The 22,988-nt window shown below is 47.5% G+C and overlaps 1 protein-coding gene across 4 annotated transcripts in view; it reads right to left on the bottom strand.

Annotated features, from left to right (window-relative positions):
* MYO5B (myosin VB) overlaps nucleotides 1-22,988 on the bottom strand; it is a 342,886-nt gene that overhangs the window by 228,711 nt on the left and 91,187 nt on the right. Inside the window, exon 1 of one of the 4 annotated variants that reach the window (XM_032882532.1) lies at nucleotides 8,692-8,760. The exons of 2 other annotated variants lie outside the window; for them this stretch is intronic. In XM_032882532.1, the coding sequence (XP_032738423.1) occupies nucleotides 8,692-8,751 (60 nt within the window). In that variant the 5' untranslated portion in view covers nucleotides 8,752-8,760. Of the gene's footprint in view, nucleotides 1-3,382; nucleotides 3,454-8,691; nucleotides 8,761-22,988 lie in introns of those variants that run through there. One more of the 4 variants, XM_032882533.1, reaches the window with a different exon arrangement.

Genomic DNA, 22,988 nt, shown 5'->3' with positions numbered 1-22,988 from the left:
TATTTGTAGAGGAGTTAGAGAAGACATCCATATTCCCAACATACAGTTCTAACATTTTACAGCCTATGCCAACTCATTAACCAACTGAGCCACCCAGGTGCCCCTAGTAGGGATTTTTTTTGTTTTATGTTTTTTGGTTTTTTGTTTGTTTGAGGGAGGGTGTGCACGCATGAGAGAGCAGGGAGTGGGGAGGAGGACAGGGAGAGAGAGGATCCCAAGCAGGCTTCACACCAGTGCAGGAGCCCAATGCGGGGCTCAATCTCATGACCCTGAGATCATGACCTGAGCCAATATCAAGAGTCAGATGCTTAAATGACTGAGCCACCCAGGTGTCCCCATTCGTTTTTTAAAAAACAAACATGAAGTTACGGTGAAGGGTTCGCTCCTGATCCCAGTGCTCTCCCTCTACCCAGAAGATCGCCATGACCTTGACAGCGGAGTGACTCCCTCGCATCCGTGTCAGTGCACCATGACTGCACGCATACCCATAAATGCACACTACAGGTTGGCTGTGTACTTGAGACAAATGGTAGCATATAGGATATAGTCTGTATTCTGCCCTTGTTACACAGGAACCTGAGGCAGTCGTCTCAGTACTCCACTGGATCCGTGTGCACCACAAGTGATCCAGCTCTCTGACGGCTGAGCCTTGACCGTGTCCCAACATTACTCAGAACCTACCATGTATGCCACACACTGTGCAGGTACTGAAGACCTAAGAAAAGAAATTCTGTAATACTAGCCTGTGGGCCAAAAAGAGCAAGCTCCCTTGTGGAAATGCCAGTGTTGGAGGAATCATGCTGACCACACCAGCAGCTGTGGGTCTTTAGGTATAGAGCTCAGGAAGGAACAAGGCTTAGGAAAGGAGGCTGAGGTCTCACGCTGATGGATGGAGGCCAAAGCCACAAGCACAGAGAAGCAGACCAACATAACGTGGGACGAGTCAGTCCACAGCAACACGAAACCTAAACGTCATTTTATGCCACTAAATGGAGCCGCCGGTATACAACAGAGTACCAGAATAGAAGGTCACTCTACAACACCCCCAGGTCAGACCAGCCGGGAATGATGGTCCTCTCCAGCAAGTCCTGCAAAAGACCCGCAACCGTGGCAGGTCTAGTGTGTCTGACGGCTGTGAATGTAAGCACAGGTCATTGCCTAACACCTTAAATGCATGTGGCCAGGGACACGGCCGGGATTTCAGCCTTCTCCCAGCATCCTAAGGGTGCATTCCCGAGTCTACAGCCGGGTAGGATTCTGAGGTTTGCCAGCAGCTGCCTGTTCATACCCCCAGCCGCTCTGGGAAAATGACCTTGCAACGAACAGGTGGTTTGTAAAGCCAAAGGGTAATAGAATTATATCGTGCTCGTCCGCATGTGTCCATCAGCTCTGCAGACCTCAGCGAAAACCATCACGTGAGAACGTGAGACCAGCCACAAAGAGGCGGGCAGGTGTTTCCCAGGGCAGGCGGAAGGGCCGGGTAATGAAGCACAGGGTACCCAGCCCAGGGGGCCAGCTCCGCCCAAGCAGGTGCCTTTTGCAGCAAGGAAGGCCTTTTGTGAGGAAAACAGATGCGATGTTAGGTACACGAAAACCAAGCACCCGCTTTCCAGTGGAGAAAAGAGGGAACTTCCACATAAACCCACCAAGGAGAAAGTACCAAGGGCCCCAGGAACGTAGGGGATGGCGCCACCGACTCAGACGGGGCAGCGACTCCACCAGCTGGAGAGGTAGAGCAGCTCTGATGAAGGAGTAACACTGGAGGCAAGTTTTGAAGGGCCTGCAAGGACAGGAAACAGGCGTCCCGGGAAGGGAGGCTCGCCTAGGACACACAGCAGCCAGGCTGGGGCAGACAGGCCCGCCTGAAGGCCACTGTCGGTTCGGCGTACAAAGGACGGTAGGCCTCAGTCCGAATCCTAGCGGACTGGGGAGAACGCTGGGTGCCACGCCAAGAACAGAGGACTTCACACCCTACACAGCTCCTGAGCATCTGAGCCAGATAAGGGGCGAGCAGAACGGAGCCTCCGGAAGCTTCACGTGGCAGGTGTCTGTGCAAAGAGCTACCAGACACACACGCGACGCGCATTCCTTTTGTCACCACCCCAGGCAGCTTAAACAGAGGTGGCAACGGCGGAGAAACCAGAGGCAAAGGATTTCAGGCAGCTTGAACATCTTTCTAACAAAAAAAAAAAAAAAAAAAAATGGTGTTGTTCTCTAACTCCAGGTTAGCTCATGAGGAATAGAAGAGACAGCAATGAAATTCCTTTTAAAAAGATATATTTTGACACATCCTCTTGCACAACCCCTCGTCCTACCCTCTTTCAAACTCAAGCCCATACTTCAGAAATTGTTCAGTTTCCCTAATTACCTGGATTATACATTTGAGCACACGGCCATTTAAAATGTATGCATTCGTGGATGTATAATTTATATCCCCCAGCTTCCAAAAAGGACTGGTGGCAAAGCAATTTATTTCATACTGTCTTTGCCAGTCACTTCTGCATACCCATCTCATCTATCCATCTCCAGAATAAACTTCTTGGGAAGGGTGGTGTACTATACTTCTTTGGTTTCTCCCAAATGCTCACCGACAGACCATGGTAGATTGATTTCTCTTGCCTCAGTAATAGCGATTGGGGCAAAAAGTCTTTATTATGTCCATTATTCCTGGCCAGTCACCTGGCCTTCCAGAGGCAAGTCAGCTTTCTTTTTAAGTATCATTTGTTCAAGTTCATCTGAAGCTCACATTGTAGGAACTCTTCTTTAGGGGTTTGAAATATGAAAAACCAACCAACACTTTCTCTGAGGAAAACTTATTTGTCCCCCCCAAATTATGTTGAAAATCCCCAGTGGGATGGTGTTTGAGGTGGGACCTTTGGAAGGTCATCAGGTCCCAAGTGAAGCCCTAACGCAGGGCTAAAAAGACCAGAATTATCCCCCTCCTGCTACACGAGAATGCAGTGAGAAGACTGTCTGGTCTGGGCCTTAACAGACTCTTGGGCTCCCCAGCCTCCAGAATTTGGAGTTTACAAGCCACTCAATTAGTGGGATTCTGTTATAGCAGCCCAAATGGAGAGAAACAGAGGGATTCCAGGAAACACTATCTATAGGATGTTGACTAACATCCCTCATCGGGTTTGCCTCTATATCCATCTAGAACTCAACAAGCAACCTCCATATGCTCTACAAGCTGCATTTACAATGAACTGGGCAATCACCATGACCCCACCATAGGAGGGTTTTCTGCTGTACTCCTGCTCCCTTTTTAAAAATCTTTGTTGTTTTTTTTAAACCAAGATTTCAAAATGTTTTTTTTTTTTTTTTAAATCAAAGCAGAGAAGCCTCCTAGCATTTTATGTACTGAAGTCTTCCTACAACTGACCTGGCATGAGTTACAATGCAACACCGGGGACTTACTACCTCTTGGATCCATTCAGAAAGAACCACATTGTCTCACCACTTCCCCTACAACACAGTCCCACATCCTTCTACAGCGTTAAGTGAGGTTTTCTTTATCAACATGCAAACAAGCTGGTTCTAAGTTCTAAATGCGGAACTCGGAATTCACTTTTGCCATAGAAACCATCCTAGAAGAAATAGGTTCCCAGGACAGCCCACACGACCTACATACCCCGAACAGAGTAAGCCTGCTTCTACAAAAAAGGGCATGTCCAATCAGCTCGCAGCAGGTATGTGCCTGGGGACTCTTGTGCCACCTGCATCAGGGAATGGTCCTAAGAGGGGGCCCTGCCTGAAGACATGGAAGGGCACCAGCCCCACGTCTGCCGATGGAAGCACTGCAGCCACTCGTCCCTGGCCAAAGGCAACCAGCCTGAGTCCTCTAGTACCACTCAGAACTGGAGGTTTGCAGATGTGTTGCTAACTATCTGGCAGCGCCCCTCGTGGCAGCTCTGATTCACCAGGGAGCATTTGGCAAATGTATGGTGCGTGTCCTGTCCTGTCTCCGCCACCCCCCCCCACCCTGCGCTACACCAGGTCACGGTTCTGTAGCACTCCATCGGCTCAGTCTCCTAGGGCATTTACAAACATACGCGTTCAACTTATTCCCATACCTGCCCTTTTATTCTCAAGTTCAATACTCACAAATATGAAAAGCTATCACTACCATTTACAGATGGCACTTTCATAGTATTCAACGTACACTCATCTCATCCCTTAATTCCCACGACCATCCCACAAAGTAGGTATGCTCAGATTAAGGGATGCCTCTGCAACAGAAGGCGACTGGTAGCCCCAAACTTCAGCCCAAATCTAGCTAGTCTTCTGTCGCCTTTCTAGGGGTACTGGCTGTGGCTTTCCTGGTGCAGGAGGCCCTCGGTGTCCACAGGCCGCCATTTGTTTGTCAAATTAGCCACAGGCCCAGAGCCACTCACTGCCGCACCCCGTGCTGCGGGGCTCGGAAGCCCCCGGACTGGTGTTCAGTGTCTGCTCGCAGCCTCTCCCCATTCAAACTCCATTTACATACAGGTTTGTACTAAAAAGCTCCCAAAACTTCAAACACACTAAAAGGGAAAAAGGGAGGAAGTTAGACAAGGAAAAGCAAAGTCTGGCCAAGGGGAGGATGCACTCGAGCCATCCTCAAACGCCTGAGAAACAAGAGACCCAGTCAGGGCCGCCCCCCCCCACCCCCGCGCGGGCGCGCGCAGAAGTACAGCGGAGCCAGCCGCCAGGAGCCTGGGGCTATTTCGAGCCCGTGACTTCATGAGGCTCCAGCATCAGTGATGCTTCTGCAGGTTTCTAATTTCAGCTGCAGAGACAGAGTCCAGGAAATGAGGCAGACATATCTTAGGGCCTGCAGAAACAGAAGAATCCGAATGAATAACCAATCGCCTGCCTTGAAGGGATTTCAAATAAGAGGCTCAAAAGATGGGAAAAGATGAGCAGAGGAAGTGGTAGGCAAGGAGCCCAGAGGGGCAGACACAGCCCTGAGCTAAGACCCTGAAGAAGCATGAAGCCAAGTCACAGTGATGGGCGAGGCAGGAGAAGGCATCACTGGGCCTTCCATCTGAGAAATGAGCAGAGAAGACACAAAGAACTTCAGTGACTTGCCCAGATTCACACAGTGTAATGGGGAAGGGAGATTAGAGAGCAGAGCTCCTGCTTCTGGCCATTGTTCTAACCTACCTGAGTAGAGCAGGTGCATTTGAAGCCCATGGTTTGGGCCCAGAGTTAACAAAAAAGCACCCAGTCCGCTCAAAGAGCTCTAGAAGGGTTATAAGGTGCCATAGAAACTGTGGAGTTCCTGGAAGGAGTTAGTCAAATGCTTGGCTGGACCCTAAGTTTGAGCTTTCCAACAGGGCAATATTCAATTTTGTAAAAAGCCACCACTGTGAATGAATGCCAGTGACATGCTGGAGCTCAAACTGAAATTAAGGGGGTAGCAAATGATACTGGAGTCAGTAGGAACAGAACACATTAAGTAGACACTCTAATATTATTTGACTTACCGAATCACTGAATAAATGTCAGGACTGTTAGGCTCCAAAAATACTTTACTTTCAAGAATTTGAAAGCCTATGCATGACATCAAATTCAGAATCCATAAAGGAAAAAGACTGACATATTTGACAGCATTCATTATTTTTTAAAAATTTATTTTAGAAAGACTGTGCATGTGAGCAGGGTGGTGGGGAGGGGCAGAGGGAGAGGAGAGAGACAATCACAGGCAGACTCCCCAGTGAGTGCACAGCCTGGCACGGGGCTCCATCCCACGCCCCTGAGACTAGTACCTGACCCAAAACCAAGAGATAGATGGACATTCAACCCACTGAGCCACCCAGGCACCCCGACAACACTTTTTTTTGTAAGAGTCTCCACAAACAGTTTTAAGATCAAATGGCAGAAGAAACATTCACCATCTGACAAAGGTTTACTATCCATTATTTTTGAAAAGCTCCTTCAATCAGGTACAAATTATGAGCAACCTAGAAAGAGACGACCCCAGGAACTACAAAGAGTCAGTCAACGTAAGAAAAGATACCCCACCTCCACCATGATTCAAGAAATGACCATTAAAGGGGCACCTGGGTGGCTCAGTCATTAAGCGTCTGACTTCGGCTCAGGTCATGATCCCAGGGTTCTGGGATGGAGCCCCTCATCAGACTCCCTGCTCAGCAGGGAGCCTGCTTCTCCCTCTTCCACTCCCCCTGCCCGTGTTCTCTATCGCTGTGTCTCTACCAAATAAATAAATAAAATCTTAAAAAAAAAAAAAAGAAAGAAAGAAAGAAAAGAAAAGAAATGACCATTAAAGATACCGTTTTTTCAACCTATGCATTTGGCCAAAAAAATTTAAAAGCTGATGATATCAAGAGGTGAGGAAATAGGAACATGCCCCCGGCTGACGGAACCGTAAGAGAATGACACCCGGACAGCCGGCAGCACGTGTACGGGATGGAGTCCACAGGGGTGTGGCCCGCAGCATGGTCTGTTGTTGTAAAATTGGAGAACTGACCTAAGTTTCTATCAACAGTGGTGCAGGGGGTTGGGGGTTAAGAGCATCGTGCAGTCATCCCTGTGAGTCTCATAGTCCTGAATAGTAGAGAAGTACATGTGATTTGAAAAGATAATCGAGGTATATTAAATGGAAGATGTAAGTTAAAAACATATGGAGTATGATCCTTGTTTTAAAAAAAGACACCTATGGAGGCATGGTCTGTGTATGCAAAGGGCTGGTCTGGGAAGTGTATACCAAAACTTGAATTTCTCTCTGAGCAGATGGGATTAGAGGGGAGGAGAAGTGTTGAAAAGGAGAGTAAGGTTAATGAGGATACTCATGTGGTTTTCTGCGTCTTTCCTGTTTTCTATCATACTCCTGAACTCTCTTGGAAGGAATTCAATCAAAATATTAAAGATTCCATAATGAAACACCTGGAAAATGGTGGTTCATCCTGAAGGGAAGGAATAAGCCATCCAGGGGAGACTTGCAGAGATGACCCCCCACCATATGCTCTTGCCCCATGACAATACTTTGTGCAAAAAAGAAAAAAACTACCAACAGGTCATTGTTGATTTTATCAAATATTTAACACAGACCGAGTACTCCGGTGTCCTTAGACTTCTTCACCCATGCACCTGGTACAGAACACATGATGCCGCTTGATGCAGTACTAACTGTTAGTATTGATAGTTAACTATTAGACCAACAAAAACTGAAGCCAGGGCTCACTTCCTATGAACCTGCCCAGCAACAGACACCTGCAGGTTTTAAACATTTCCTGCACAGCCTCTCCCACAGCGGGACCCTCTTCAGCACACCCATTTCAAGAATAAAAATAAAAATGTACTCCCACTAAACTAACTTCTGCTGCCATAGTCTGCCTGTCAAAGCCATTTATCCTCTGAGGACTGATGCCTTGGCACAGCCAACAATTCGGCCCATGAAACAGAAGTGAGAGGAATTACTTGCATATTTCCCTCTTCAGCACACCGTGGCCTACATTTAACCCATAAAGTCAGGGGACTGAAGCAAGACCTTTTTAGTATCAAGACTAAAAACAGGTTGGGGTGCCTGGGTGGCTCAGTCATTGGGTGTCTGCCTTCAGCTCAGGTTGTGATCCCAGGGTCCTGCAATTGAGCCCTGTGTCCAGCTCCCTGCTCGGTGGTGGGCCTGTTTCTCCCTCTCCCACTCCCCCCTGCTTCTGTTCTTTCTCACGGTCTGTCAAATAAATAAATAAAATCTTTATTAAAAAAGACTAAAAACAGCTTTATTCCGGTGGCATTTCTGCTTCTCCACTGGATACAGATGAATCAGGCAGGCATACATACAGGGCTCCATGAGTGAGGACAGGTGTCCTCACTGAGCCACAGACACACCCATGTCTAGCCTCCTCTGCTACTAAGGCAACCATCTGTGAGGCCAGCTGACTTTTTCCGAAAGGATCTATGATCATCTAAGAGACCAAGTTAAAAGAATGAACCCCGTGGCCTTGGCTGACGAGCTACTTGCTCTAACCACCTCCGAGGAATGTTCCACGGTACAGAGGGCCTCACATCAACAGAGCCACCAGAACTCACACGCCCCGAAGTGAGTCATGCCATTCAAAGCAGTCTTCCAAGAGCCCAAATGATGGCTGCTGTGGCTCCTACAAAAACCTTCAGAGGCATTATTCTTGAGTATCTCCCTCAGGGGTAAAAATGTTGTCTCTTTAGTGACAATGGAGTCAAGTGGATGTGTGAGTAGGTCCCAAGGTAGGTCCCACCCACCTCTGAATCCTCAATACTCCTAGTACCCATCCACTCTCCTGGTCACCCAGGCTCAGAACCTTGGAAAAGACTTTCCTATGCTTCCACACTCAACAACGAGATGACCAAGTCATGTTCTGTCCAAACATCTGAGAATGAAGGGAAGCATTAGGCTGAACCATATGAAATAGCCCCCACTTGGCCATTTCTGATCTACAGAAAGGCAGCTTTCCATGACTCACCTATACCAAGTCAATATGCATAAAGTAGGCATTTCTGGGACCAAAAAGGACCTGTGGTCACCTAGCATCAAAGCCATCACCAAATCCTTTCCCACCTGCCTCCCCCACCAACTCTCCCCTTCCTCATGGGAATCTTCTTGGTCCAAACATTTGCTTTGTTCCTTTCAATATAGGTTGGCGACTGGCCCAGTCTCTCTCTAACCAGTCCTACCAGCAGCCAGTAGATCCACCTTCTTCAAACACCCACCTGGTATTGCCAAGGTTCAGGAAGGATCAGTGCTCCCAGAGGCCCTTTGAGACCAAACATCCTAGGCTGTTGTTCAAGGCCTTCTGGACTCAGACTCTCCACTGGCCATGGTTTCTTCTCTGTCTCTCAGCCTGACCTTTAAGTCCTTTGCCACTGGCCTGGGCACACTGAATAGTCCTTCAGAAAGAAAAACGGAAACAAAGACAAAAACCCCAATCCCGTCCCCACACTGTCTTGCCTTCCTGTTCCTGCCGGGGCCCAGCACTGCAATCTATACTGGTTCCTCAGCATGCCGCGATATACCAACTACAGCCAGACACCGTCTGCTCTCCGCTCCTCTGGGAAGCCCCACGGAGCCAGCAGACCCTGTGGCCTTACCTGGCACCCACCCACGGGGCCAGTGTGACCAGGCACTGTCACTGCCCCATGTAGTTAAGCGAGTCAAATCAAATTACTCGATTTCCTGGACAAGTCAAGTAAATTTCAAAATCCTGCTGCTGATATGGTTCCCTCTTCCTGGAATGTTCCTATCCCTCCCCCATCTCATCCTCTTGAAATCCTCCCCATCCTTCTTAAGCCTTCTGACTTTCCTCCCACACCCATTCCCCACAGATGAACCTTGCAAACCCATCCTGCCTATCTCGGGGCATGCCATCGCACCTGGCTGGACCCAGAGCTATTAATACACTTGTCTCAACCCAACTGAAGGCCCCAGGAAAGTAACCCTAACCACTCTTTTGATTCCCAGAGCTAGGACACTACCTAGCCCAACCAAAGCATTCAAAAAAGACTGAGTGATACAGCAGAAACCTGTCCAGTCCATGTGCAGCTTATAAAATGGTTGGAACACAATCCAAAGAGAATTTCCAAAACTTGAGCAATAGCAGTATGGTGAGAAGATTCCTAAAGTTACTTCATGCAACAATAAAACGTATCTAGACATGCAAGTTCTGGTCTGTGTGTTAACAATTCCATCACTGTACAGTAGCAGAATGCGGGGCTTATTTCTCAGGCAATGAGCATGATGGCTATGTACATGGAACAGGCAAAAAGTCTTGGTTCCCGATAATGTATCATCAAATGACACAAACCAGGTATCAGAGGAGGAGAATCAACATCTAACACAGGTCCCAAGCCTTCGCAAGGCCTAGAGGCAAACCCATGACAGCTCATGAAGCAGGTACAGCTGTCAGAGGACCAGGTGCCAACAAAAAAGCCAGGGCAACAGACCACAGACCCTGGGGAAACCAACATTCAAGACGCACAGAGAGGGCACAGTGACAGCAAAAGGAAAGGAGATAGCAGGACTTGGGATGGCAAAGGGACGTCATGAGCCAAGAAATAGATATGCAACCTTAAACAAAGGGGAAACTCCATACTGTTTTTGCCAAAGAGGTTAGTAGTGTGAGCCAGGAAAAGACAAGACTGACCAGCTTCCAACAAGTCCAAGGAAGAGACCACCTCTCAAGATCAGAGTCAATGACTCGCTGCAGTGAAGATATTTCACACTCCCCCACAGTGTAGTTTGCTTGTATCTAACGTTCTCCATCAAGCAAGACAATCTGTTTGTTTACTTAGGACTATCCTTTGAGTTAATACTCAGATTCATGGAGAGAAACGGACTTCAAGAAGCGTAGTAGCTCATAGGTGCTCTGCTCGAACAGTTTCAGGACCAAGGTGCCCACTGGGAATTACTGCTTCAGAGTTACAGGCTGCAAACCCAGGCACCATGTTCTCTGGATTCCAATCAAAGCAGAACATTGATGTTAGATGTCCCCAGTCAAAATCAGTAGGTGATACAACCACCAAGTACCAAACTAGTCGTCATGAACACAAAGACGAGAGAGACACGAACCTCACTCCAAGTAGCCCGTAAACCACAACTTCACTTCAGAAACATGGGACTATTCAACTGCGTGGCAAAGACTGGAACTGTGATAATACGGGAGTGTGGCAAAGGCTGCCGGAGGTGGCAGAACTTGGAACTGAAGGAACAGGCAGCAAAAGGCTTAGAAACAGGAAAGAACTAATGTCAATGACTACGCAGTAAGCGCTCCCAGAGGATCCAAGCAGGGAGTGACAACTGCCTGCTCTTGGGCCACAGGTAACTGAAGTACGAACAGAAGACCATGGAGGGGTAGCTCATGGAGGAGCGCAGGTCAGACCCTGCACCTTGGACTCCCAGACCAACTCCTGCCATTCAAGCAAGACCCCAAAATGCCAAGGCCATCTGTTCCCTCTCCCAGCACCCAGCTCTTCGTCCATATTGCCCATCTTGACCCTCCCCTGAAGGAGAGAGAGCAACAGCCTCTGTAGGAGCAACCCCAGCATGGCGCGAAGAGCAGAGTGACCCTCGCCTACTGCTCTCTGGCTTCAGTACAAGGTCCCCGTTTCATGTCCATTTAACACATCTTCTCTGAAACCAGAAGAGACAATCCACAATCCCAGCACGTCTCAGTCCGGAGTTCCTTAATGAGGTGTGAAGCCACGCATTTCCAACTCAAGACCCACTTCTGTCCATCTTTTGTACCTACTACTCTGAATAAAAACTCAAATAAACGGGGGGGGAACCCCATCTCAAGCCAAAAATGCATGTCAAGCGATCGTGGAAAATGGGTTTGGACAGAGAATATGGAGGTTTCTCAACACAGGACGGCATTAGTGGTTCCAGAGCAGGTCAGGGACACGTGAAGACTGTTTCGGGACACTTTGTCCAGCAACAGTGGTGTACACAGGAGAGTCCTGAGAGAACACAAGTCAGACACGGTGCCCCGCTTCCTTCCACTCCCCAAGGTTTGGTCTGGCTGCAGAGCTTTCTGCCATGCCTCTCAGCAAAGTGAAACGTAGCCAGCTCTTGGGACACTCGCCGCCAAGTGCTCACACCTGGAACACAGCAACCGCTCGAGAAGTGAGAGGTTCTCAGCCAGAGATGATCTTGACCATGAGATGGTGAGCGAGGTCAAGACATTTTTGGTTGAGCTGTGAGCGGCTCGCTCTTAAGTGGTAGGGATGGAGCTGTACACCCTTTCAGCAACTGTCCCCGAGTGCCTTCACAGAGGGGCAGCTGAGGAACACAAGGTATCTCCAGTTACTTCTCCCTGCAAATCCAGTTGGCTTCACAGATACTAAGAGACATCCAACATTAGACATGGTATCCTACCCTCTACTGAAAGGACTAACACGGAACAGTACTCAACAGCCGTGTGTGCCTGACATGAGCTTATATGCTCGCTGAAAACACTGGACACAGAGCCAAGCCTCCCTAGTCCACACCAGTGTCCTAAAACCACCTTCAGAGATTTACCTCCCATAACCTGTTTGACATCTTCCAAGCTCAGAGCCACGATTCACAGCCCAGGTGTTTGCTCATAGCCGTCTGGGAGCTGCTAGAAGAGTAAAAACACCACATGCAGGGGTGGTCCAATGACAGCAGAGAGCGGATTTTCTCTCTTCACACATCTGTTTGGATGTTCACTAGAGTAAATTCTTAAATGACTAATTCACAGTTTCACTTTGTCATGGTTAAAGCGAAGTATTTTCCGTGACATCTGCTTCTGCTAAATCAGGATCTTTTCTTCCTCCTGAGTTGTCACACTAAAGACACTCAGCGTGATGCCTCACCCTGGTTTTGTTGCTCGAGCGAGGTCGGGAGAGTGCACCCTTTCAGGCCTGGGAATCCCAGTTTCGCTGAGCTTCTAGAAGTATCTACTCCTGCAGCAACAGGCCCAGTACCAACAAAGCCCCAGATCCCCGTGCAACAGAGCTATCCTAGTCTAAAATGGCCGGCTTGCTACGAAGGGTACCATCACCCTCCAGTTCATGCTTTATTCTTCCCGCAAAGCATGGGACACTGACTGGTTAGACTCCAGGATACTGACTATGACCAGGGAGGGCATGGCCACTGGGGTCCACAAGCTCACACACAGTGCTCTTCCCTGCTCTCCACCTTGTCTTCCAGGCCTAGGAATCAGTAAAGTGAACCCGAGCTAGAGGCTCCTCAGTGCCAGGCCCTTCCTGTTCTCCTTGCTGTCTGTGGACAAGCCAGAGTGCGGGAAGACCCCTCAATATGGATGTGGCCTGGGGGAAGCTGGGGCCAATTGAGGCCCCATGAAATGATTGCTCCAAACCCAGAACTCCACTTTGGAAGCCAATGCCCTTGGGCCCATAGATGTAGTGGAACTTTGTTGACTATGTGGCAACTGTTCCTTAAGAAGGCCTGAGGAAAGACAGGTACTTAGTGAGGCAGTACTCAGGTACCCTTGGGTCCTTATCTATCATCTCTGTACCGTGTAATCTTCACCTGAAGTCCTAAGGCCATCTTCATTGCCATATAATAAGGTTAAAAAAAAACAACAACAACCCTCCCTGAGTATTAACCCCAGGGAAAGGAGATAACTCAGAGCAGGACCGCAGCCCAGCTAGAGAGAAGCCAGGTAACAACCTTCCCCAATAGCCCAGGATTGCACAGACCCACCGAGAAGCTGGAGAAGGAGGGTGGCAGCAAATCAGGAACAGTAAGGCAGAGGAAGAGTCTGCAATTAGCAAACACCCGTGATCCAGGGCAGAAGCTGCTCCAGCCCAGTCCAGCATGGCCAGCAGGAAGGATCTGAACCCAACTCTTCCAAGTAGAGGCCAAAGACTAGGAACAGCAGTGGCCCCTAGGGGCTGGTCTGAAATGCAGAATCTCCCATCCCGATGTAGGAGGATCTCCAAATAAAAATGTCCCCAGCTGTTCTGCATGTGCATTAATATCTACTCAGCTCCCCAAACCATCAGGGCAAAAGGATTACATGAACCTATGACACCCAGAGTTTCTCAAATTCCTTTCTTCCCCCTCCCCATTTTCTGTTTCAGCTCCTAAGAGACTTTTCTGCCCTCTCCAGAGAGTAAGGAAGTAGTTTTTGGTATATGCCCCGAAACTCTTTTCCCCCCACCAGAACAGCAGCAGCCAATCCAGTGGCCTGGAGGTTATCAGCAGGTGTAGTGATCATGCACTCAAAACAGGCTCTGTCTTGTCCTTTCCTTCCTATCCCAGCCCACCCCTCCCTCCTTTCTCTGCCTGGGCTCAGGGTTGCAGGCTCACCCTGGGCTTCCAGCCTCTTCCAGTTCCCAGACTTGCCAGCCCACTTTTTGGCATAGAGCCAACTTGGCATTTCAACAAATCCATGACCTCAATTTACCCAAAGGACCTGAGTTTCACAGAGAAAGGGTGCTGTCTAGCCATTCCCTAAGCCACTAACACCTTGGTCCCCCCTGCCCATTTCTAACTTGTTCGCATGGATACTCTGTCAACCAAAACCACGGAGGCAAGGAATGGCCAAAGACCCTCCACAGTCCAACCCTGCCTGGAAGTTACATCAACATCTCACAATCTTATCATGTTCAAATTCCTTAGTGTGGGCTAAACCCCAATCTTTTTTTCTTTATAAAGATTCCAGTAATGGGTGCCTGGGTGGCTCAGTGGGTTAAAGCCTCTGCCTTCGGCTCAGGTCATGATCCCAGGGTCCTGGGATCAAGCCCCACATCGGGCTCTCTGTTCCGCGGGGAGCCTGCTTCCTCCTCCCTCTCTGCCTGCCTCTCTGCCTACTTGTGATTTCTCTCTGTCAAATAAATAAAATCTTTAAAAAAAAAAAAAAAGATTCCAGTCAAACCCCTAACAACTTTTTCTAACATTATGTCAGATCTTTTTGAGATTTAATCGATCCTAATAATTTGCCATCAAGAGCATAGAGTTCCAAATGAGTAGAACAACCAGGAAGCATCATTCTGGTACAGGGTTTACACGTTATGCAAAACGTACTGACAATCTCCTTGAAAGTACCCATTTTGGGGGAAAAAAATGCTTTGACTTCATTTAGATCACCACTTCAAAAGGTTATATAATTCCGTTGTTCATATCTTCGTCGTGGTTCTTAGCTTTTTTGGGGATTAAGAACAATGCTCAAGTAGTGTAGGCATCAAGACCAAAAGATATTTTGGGGGTGTCTAACAATGGAACCACTTCCTCCCTAATATCATTAATATTACTAACAATGAACTTCTGACCATGCTCTTGTAAGCTACAGCTAAGTCAATATAAATCTCTGTAGCCTTTCCCAAAGTTTAAAAATGACAAACACTTCTCATCCTTTGATACTCAACTTATTTGTGTAGCATTAGCATTTTGGTCTTTTTACCTGGCTCCCCATGAACATATTCCAAGGATCCTATCCACTGAGTGTGCATCTGTGAGCAGACACATACAGACACCCTTCAACTGCTAAGACATCCCCAGGTCTCCAGGTGTGTGGAACCATCACAAGCAAGTTTAGAACTTCTGAGGCGGTGAGGAGCAATGGAGAGATTATTGTTCCTTCTTTGCCTCTCTTCTCAATTCCAGTCCACTTGATTTGTTTTGCACTCTGCAATTACTTAATAACCTTGACTCCTGGTTTCCCTGGAAACCAGCTTACAACCAGAGAAAATGTTAGGGGTATAAAAGTATTTGACATTTCTGAATAAAGGCTGCAGGTTCCTTGCATACTCCTCAGAGGACCACACTCAGGCAAACAGGGATGGAGAACAGAGGTGGGCAGTGGCAAGCCACCAGACCCTAGCAGGAGAGCCAAGAGGCTTTCCCACATGAAGCTGTTACTCTGGAGTCACTAGCATGAGCAGCAGCACCTCCAAGAGACTGCATCTGTGGAATCCAATCTCGACTCTCCACAACAGCGGCACAGGCCTGAGGAGTTGCCCATTGTGGAAACAGGTGGCACCTAAGGACCCGGGACTTGTGGAAGGAGGAAAGGAATGAAGGTACTTCACTTTTCTGGACAGCTAGGATTTGAAAAGAGAGACAGCAAGAAGGCAACCCAGATGACACACCATGTGTGAATCCTACACCTATAAGTGGAGGTGGTGCTTTTTGGTGTCAAGAGGTGCGGCCTGAAAACCAAGCCAATGCGGTGACAGGCTGCCATGTCATCAGCATGCCAGGCCTTGGGGTCAATTCTTACTCAGAGAGTGCACAGATGTGGACTCTGCAAGTGCCATCTAGCCTTGTTAACCTTCAAGCTGGCAGCATGTGGCCCGGCACGCTGCCGGAACGCAGTCAGCGTGAGAAATGACAAAAGCCAGAGCCGTGCCGTTGGCGGCTGGGACCCGCTGGAAGAAACGAAATGGAGCCCTCTGCGACCACCAGCACTCACATCAGACTCACATCAGGAGGACTCAGGAAGGGGTCCTCAAGGATATCTGGTAGCAAGAAGTAAAAGACTCCCTTCCCTTCTGGCGTTTAGGAGAACTGTTTCATTGCAGAGTAAGGATACAAAAAGGCCATCACAGTAAGAATGTGGACCAGGATGAGGCTGTTGGAACCAAGAAGACGAAGACCAGTCATTAGCAGTTGGGCATAAGCACGGTGAGAAGCAGCAAAGAGCTGCTGGTCCCAAGGCAGAGACCAGAGCGGGGCGGACAGCCAGGAGGGCAGAATTCGGAGGGACTCTCAGCTGCAAAGATCAGACAGACGTGGAAGTCAGAACATCATTGCGGTCTCAGCTCTTGAGCAATTATTTTCCCTGAAAACAGTGTGACCATGAACCACAATCTCCTTAACCTGAACATTCTGGACCAGTTACACCAAATCTAGGAAATGTGGTGAAACCTACACCTTAGTCCACCTCAACAAGTTGCAGGATTCCCACCCACCCCCCCCCCCTTTTTTTTTTTTAAGGTTTTATTTGAGAACAAGGGAGTGCAAGAGCGTGAGCAAGCAGCAGCAGGAGAAGAGGCAGAGAGAGAAGCAGACTCCCTGCTGGGCAGGCTTCCAGGCTCCATCCCAGGACCCTGGGACCATGACCTGAGCCCAAGGCAGATGCTTAGCAGTAGATGCTTAGCAGACTGAGCCACCCAGGCGCCCCTGCAGGATTCCATTCTTACAACATTCTTAAAAAGGCAAAACTATAATGATGGAGAACGGATAAGAGGCTGCCAGGTTAAGTAAGATCATTACAAGCAACTGTGTTTGCAGTGCGCATTTTTCTAAAGGAAAAATGGTTCCATCCAATTTTGAAGCAATATGTAACCCCCCAAAATGGTTAAGAAAAACCACTGTGTTAGAATAACAAAGGCGCAGGGCCTCACATAGGCCACTCTGATATGGAGCCCTGGGGGGCCCATCAGTTAAGGGCAAGCACCACCCGAGGCCTCCCATGTCAGCTCGTCCTGGTGATTCTGGTAGAACAGAGCTCCCAGCTGACTCCTTAACTGGCCTCACTGCCACCCTCTCCGGCTTTTGTTCATAGAACCAACTGCAGAGGTAAATCACTGTCCTGTCTTCTCAAAATACTCCCTGGCTTCTCTTTATCACTCGACCACTTACATAAGGAACATCTGAACGACCAGGCTGAGCTTTGTCTATAATTGAACTTCATAAAGTTCACACTGTTTTTGCATCTTGCTACTTTTCCTCCGCAAAAATGGCGATCTGTTCATGGCACTGTGTGTAGGTCAATTTGTTCATTTCAGCGGTTGTGAGCTAGTCCATTGTATAAATACAGTGTTTCGATCTACTTTAAATATCGAAGGCTACTTCACCCATGTTTTAACAACATTGAATCAACCGAGTCCACTTGATTTCATTAGGATTGTAATGAAAATATGTGCACCAAAGACAGAAACTGACAACTCCTCTAAGCAGCCTTCACTAGCTTGATGTTTCTAAAAAGCTCAGAAATGAGAAACTGTGCAGATGGGCCTCCTACTAACATGAATCTTCAATAACCCACCACACTGCTTTAGTAGGCAAATAGCAATCGTCTAGGGTCCTAAAAATAGTCTTGCTCTTTGCTAATAATCTGAATCAGTACTGCTAATGATACTAAATATGTCAACAGAAATCGTGAATACCTTCCCCCTAATTAGCTCTGAATTATTCAAGTCTAACATGAAGCTACACATGTTGCCTCTAGTAGAGCTGAGCTGTGGGGTGAAACACTGTCCTCTCATGCAGTACAGTTCCTGACTTTGAATGGTCCCATATGCTAGGATTTTGTCCTTTTTGACCAAGGCTCCACAAAGAATAAAATCACTGGGCTGATGAGCCTGAATCTTGCTACATGCACCAAGGCTAACAGATTACTAGCGCTAGGAAGACCCTAGAAATCTGGCTCGCCCCTCCGGCTCCCAATCCACAGCTTTCTCTATGCTGTAAGAACAATGAGAAAGTTCCTAAGGCCAATACCCTAAGGGAGGGCACTTGACAGCCCCATCACAGTCAAATGACAGACTGCAGACCTGCTCCAGAAGTAGAACTTGTTACAGGAGAGAGAGAGAGAGAGAGAGAAGAACCATGAATGCTAAGCTGGACAGCCAAGTAGGGACAGGAAGAGCCATAAATTATGAAAACTGTCCCCTAAGAGTTAAGAAGTCCTGTATACCATGCGCCCCAGATCACTAGCTGGCCAGCCTCGCCCACACCTCTCTACTGGTAGGGACTTGGGCAGAGGTGGCAGTGCTCTGGGGACAGAAGCATGGGTCCCGGCCTTCTACCAGCGCTAATGTTGCAGAGAATTGTGTCAGAGCACCTGCTGCATGTCACATGCCTTCCACACACCAATGTCAATCCCCAGAAGGTTCTTACAGGCATCGGAAAATTAGAACAGGTAGTGTCATGGTCCTGCTCGCAATTTTCCACTGGCTCCTGTCCAAGAAGTCTAATGCCCTGTGGTAGCCTCCACAGCCCTGCACAGTCTGGCCCCCTCTAACCAGCCCCGGACATCCTACTCCCTTCAGCTCAGCTCCTGCTGCAGCCTTCCTGTGTTCCTCACAACTGCCAGGCCTCCCCTGACCCCTCAAGCCTGGGCACTTGCTCTCTTTGTCTGGAAATGTCCTTCTGCCAGAAGGACAGCCATGCTGCTTGCTCCCTCACCTGCTTCAAGCCTTTCCCAGAGGTCAACTTGTCCACACAGCCTGAACTACTACCATCACCCCCTTCCCACACTCCGAATTTCCCTTCTCTGCTTCAGTTTTTCCTCCCAGCATTCCACAGTGCCCCCCACCACCACCAATAAAGACTATCTTGTTGGTCTCCCTCACTATTCCTTCTAGGAGCTCTGTATGGGCTAGAGCCAGCCCCCACCATCTGCTCCAGGCACCCCCAGCAGCTGGTACGCACCCAAGTATCAGAGAATAATAGTGCTTCCTCTCATTTTACCCAAGTGGTGGTACTTAACTGGCAAGATCAAGCACTTCTGCTGACCACACGTTACTGAAGACTTCCAGAGCTGGGATTTGATTCTAGATCTGTGGGACTCCAAAGCAGTGCTCTGAACGTGCTCAGCCTCTCAGGACAGTTAAATGTCCTGGGTTTTTAAAAATTTTTTGTAAGGTTTTTATTTTGTTTCAAAGATTTTATTTTTATGTCATCTCTACACCCATTATGGGCCTCAAACTTACAACCCTGAGATTAAGAGTTGTATGTTCTATAGACTGAGCCAGCAGGCGTCCCATGAAGTTTTTAATTCCAGTTAGTTAACATACAGTATAATACGAATTTCAGCTGGACAATATTGTGATTCGACACTTCCATACAACCCCGTGCTCATCACAAGTGCACTCCTTGATCCCCATCGCCTATTTCTCACACACACACACACACACACACACACACACACACACACACACACACCACCCCTCAGTTTTCTATAGTGAACAGTCTGCTTCTTGGTGTCTCTCTCTTCTTTCCTTTGCTCATTTGTTTCTTAAGTTCCAAATATAAGTGAAATCTTATGGTACTTGCCTTTCTCTGACTTATTTCACTTGACATAACACTTCAGCTCCACACAGGTCACGGCAATGGCAAGCCCAAGTGTTCATCAGGCGATGGGTAAAGATGTGGTATATCTATGCAGTGGAAGATTATGCAGCCATAAAGAATGAGATCCTGCCTTGAGAAATGTTTTCTTATCTCTAAACATGTGTCCCTCAAACCATCACACACTATAAATGCAGAACTCTCAAATACAGAGCCCAGAAGATCGAAGGAACCGAGCTCTTACTCCATTAGTCAAGAATTTCCAAAAAGATATATGTAGCACGGATTGAGGAGAATAAGTTTGTTTTAGGGCTATTAACCACCTGAAAGATCTTAGTGTAGAATACAAATCAAAAAAATATATATGAACAATACAGTTAATAGGCAAAAGGTAAAAACAAAACCAAACACGAGTTCAGATGAGAAAATGTCTTACTAAACACAAACATCAGAAAAAGATCCTACATGACAGTGCTCTATAAACAGAATCACAGCAGATATGAGAGCTACTTTAAAATGGTCACAGTAATGAGATTTCTACAATACTGAGATTTCTTTTTCAGGATTATGTCACATTCCCTCTGGAAAGGTTCTGTTAACGTTTTCATTCTTTGGCAGTGATCACTACGGAAACAGTGGGGAAATAAAGCATAAGAAAAGAAATACTGCTCAAATTTGATGAGCTCCACGATTTCTAAAGTAGAAGTCGAGGCTGTGCCTTCTGTTCTCCACATTGTTGACCCCAGGGTTTAACTGCTACCAATTCATGAGTTTGTCGTGAGGCCACCACTAAAGGTGTCACTAGTGCCGTTTATAATCAGGAGCATTTCTTGCTAGAGAAGTCCAGTAAGTTCAACCAATTCTCTTACCGAAGCAAATTCTATTCACAAAACTGCCGATTTCCTCTTCTGCAAAAGGCACTGTGCAGTTAATTGTTAGTCACAGACCAAAACAGGTATGTACCCAAATTCAAGATCATGATTCAAATCAGTAGGCAGAAGACCAGACCCTTCTGGGTCTCATTCTCTTTGCACGCTCCAAACAAAGTTCTCCAGACAGAATTCCTCTTTCTCTCAAATACAGGTTCTCTAGATGAAACTAGTTAAGCCAGAACTCAAGAGAACCAGAGATTGACTGAGAACCTGATCTTCCTTCAGGGGTCAGTCCTAACTAAGATCTAGAAAAAGGCCATGATGGTTCCTTCCATTGCCACCTGTCTCACATCGTATGGCCATTACCACCAGTAATTAAGGCTCTGCAGTTTGTGCTAATCAAGTTAGCTCATGAAGGTCAAACTAAGTTTACACACTGAACATAGGATGTTGGCATCGAAGTCTCAGCCTTCTAGGTCATCCCTCTAACCTTCTCAAAGCCTGCCTCCTACCAACTCATCCCTGCTTCCTAGAGGGCAACTTGAGCACACATAAGAGTCATTTGGAGACATGTTTATGCAGCACCTACTATATGCTGGGCAGGCCTTAGGCACTGGGGTTGGAGCAGAGGAAGAGTCAAGGTCACTGCACTCATGGAACTCATGAATGGTCAAGGGGAGAGACAAAATTAGACACAGGAACCTACTGCAAAGAAAAGTGTGATGAGGGGCTTGGAAGCAATCCAAGAAGGGGAACCCAGACTGGGGCTTTAGAGTAGTCAAAGGAGGCCTCTCCGAAGGGTGACCCCTGAGAAACAATGGAAGTGAGGAAGCAAGGCCTGTAAATATTGAGTGGGGGAAAGCTTAACAACAAAAAGATCGGAAGCTCTTCTCTAGGAGAACTGGGATGGGCTTAGGAATCCACGTTTTTAATAAACCACCAACACAACTGTATCACAGGTGGTCTGAGAGCCTCATGTTGAGAAACCCTGCTACAGAATAAACATGGAGTTCTCTGTACACGGTGATGACAATATTGACCCAAGTTACAGTATGAACACAGAGACATCCCAACAAGAGGTAAAGACAGGGCTCCTACGAAGCCCGCCATCCACCCATCACCCACCGAACCAGGTTCCACAGGCAGACACGTGGTAGGGGCACCCATGGCCCTCGGCTTGGAAACGCCACGCTGCCCTGAGCAGCCAGCCACCACCAGCCAAGTCTTCCTTTGAGCACCCACTATGCGTGGCACCTGACATGGTTGATTCCCCTTGTGAAAATCTCTCATAGCTTCAGGCCCTTTAGGTCCTAATATACCCTGTGTCTCTCTTCCATTATGGCAATTAACACCCTCACACACGCACGCATCCACACACTGAAGGTTTCTAAACTAGCACAAAGTAGGAGCTCAGTAACTTTTTGTAATAAATAACAATGACTAATGACGATCTTAGAATCCCTTGTTGGAAAGACTTATGAAAATGAAGCAATTTCCAACACCCTCCAGTGTAGCGACTTCCTACTTCCACTACAATAAAGTTGTATTAAAACAAACTGGGTCATTTATTTCAATGAGACATTCATTAATGCAAGACGATCATCAAATCTCCAACACCCAATCCTATCACCAACATTAAACTTTCAAATAGTTTAATTAAGGTTACATGGAATCTCAGTGACTGCTTATGAATAATGTACCACTAGAGCCTTTTCCCACCACCAGGATTCAATAGTATCCCCCGCCCCAAAGATAGAGGAAACTGATTCAGTGGTCCCCTTCACCCCCTCCCCAACCACCCACACTGAATGTAAGTAGGCATTTTTGAAAGCTCCCATCCACAGTCTCCCAAAAAAATCTGCTCACCTCTGGCCAGCCTTATTCTAAATACTGGGCACATAACCATGAACAGGGCACACAAAAATACCTGTCCTTGGAAAATTTACCATTCTAGAGCATTTTTAAGAAGTACTTTGACCTAAAACCAGAAGCCTGATCTGCTCTCCCTTGAGTCCCTGATGCCTCCCTGCTAGGACTTTTTCTCTCTTTTTTTTTTTTTTTTTTTTTTTTTACTAACTTTACCATGGGACTCACCATGATTTGGAGGCAGATAACTACATTTCATGTTTGTGCTAAAGATTAGGGGCAAGTGAACAAAGACAAGCTCATTGCCAGGCCATGGTTTAATTATTCAAGTCAGAGAGCTGCTATTTCCTTTTCTTTATGTCTGGACGTGAAGTGTGGCCTGTGTGGACGTGAATCAGGCTCAGATGGGGAATTATAATTTGTTTCTGTACATTACGGAGTGTCGGAAAGAGGGGCACCTGGCTGGTTCAGTCAGTAGAGCGTGCAACGCCTGATCTTGGGGAAAGATGTTTGAGCCCCACATTGGGGGTTAGAGCTTTCTTAAAAAAAAAAAAGAAAAAAAATTAAAGAATATTCAAAGATTGTCCAAAAGAGCACCGACTACCCAGAGGTAGGTGCCTCGGGGCCTGTGTGGGCAGAATCTGTACAGGGCCTCGCTCACGGCTGAGTCCTTCAGGGAGCACCTCCTAAAGGTCCCTCCTGCCCCCCCTTCCCTTCCAGGCTTTCACCGTTATCCTCCACAGGAGAACTCAGGCTGCTCTTATCTC

The sequence above is a fragment of the Lontra canadensis genome, unplaced genomic scaffold (assembly GCF_010015895.1).
Source record: "Lontra canadensis isolate GAN:19392208 unplaced genomic scaffold, GSC_riverotter_1.0 scaffold82, whole genome shotgun sequence".
NCBI classification, from domain to species: Eukaryota; Metazoa; Chordata; class Mammalia; order Carnivora; family Mustelidae; genus Lontra; species Lontra canadensis.
Note: the sequence above shows the minus strand (reverse complement) of the source record. Positions and strands in the feature narration are given on the sequence as shown.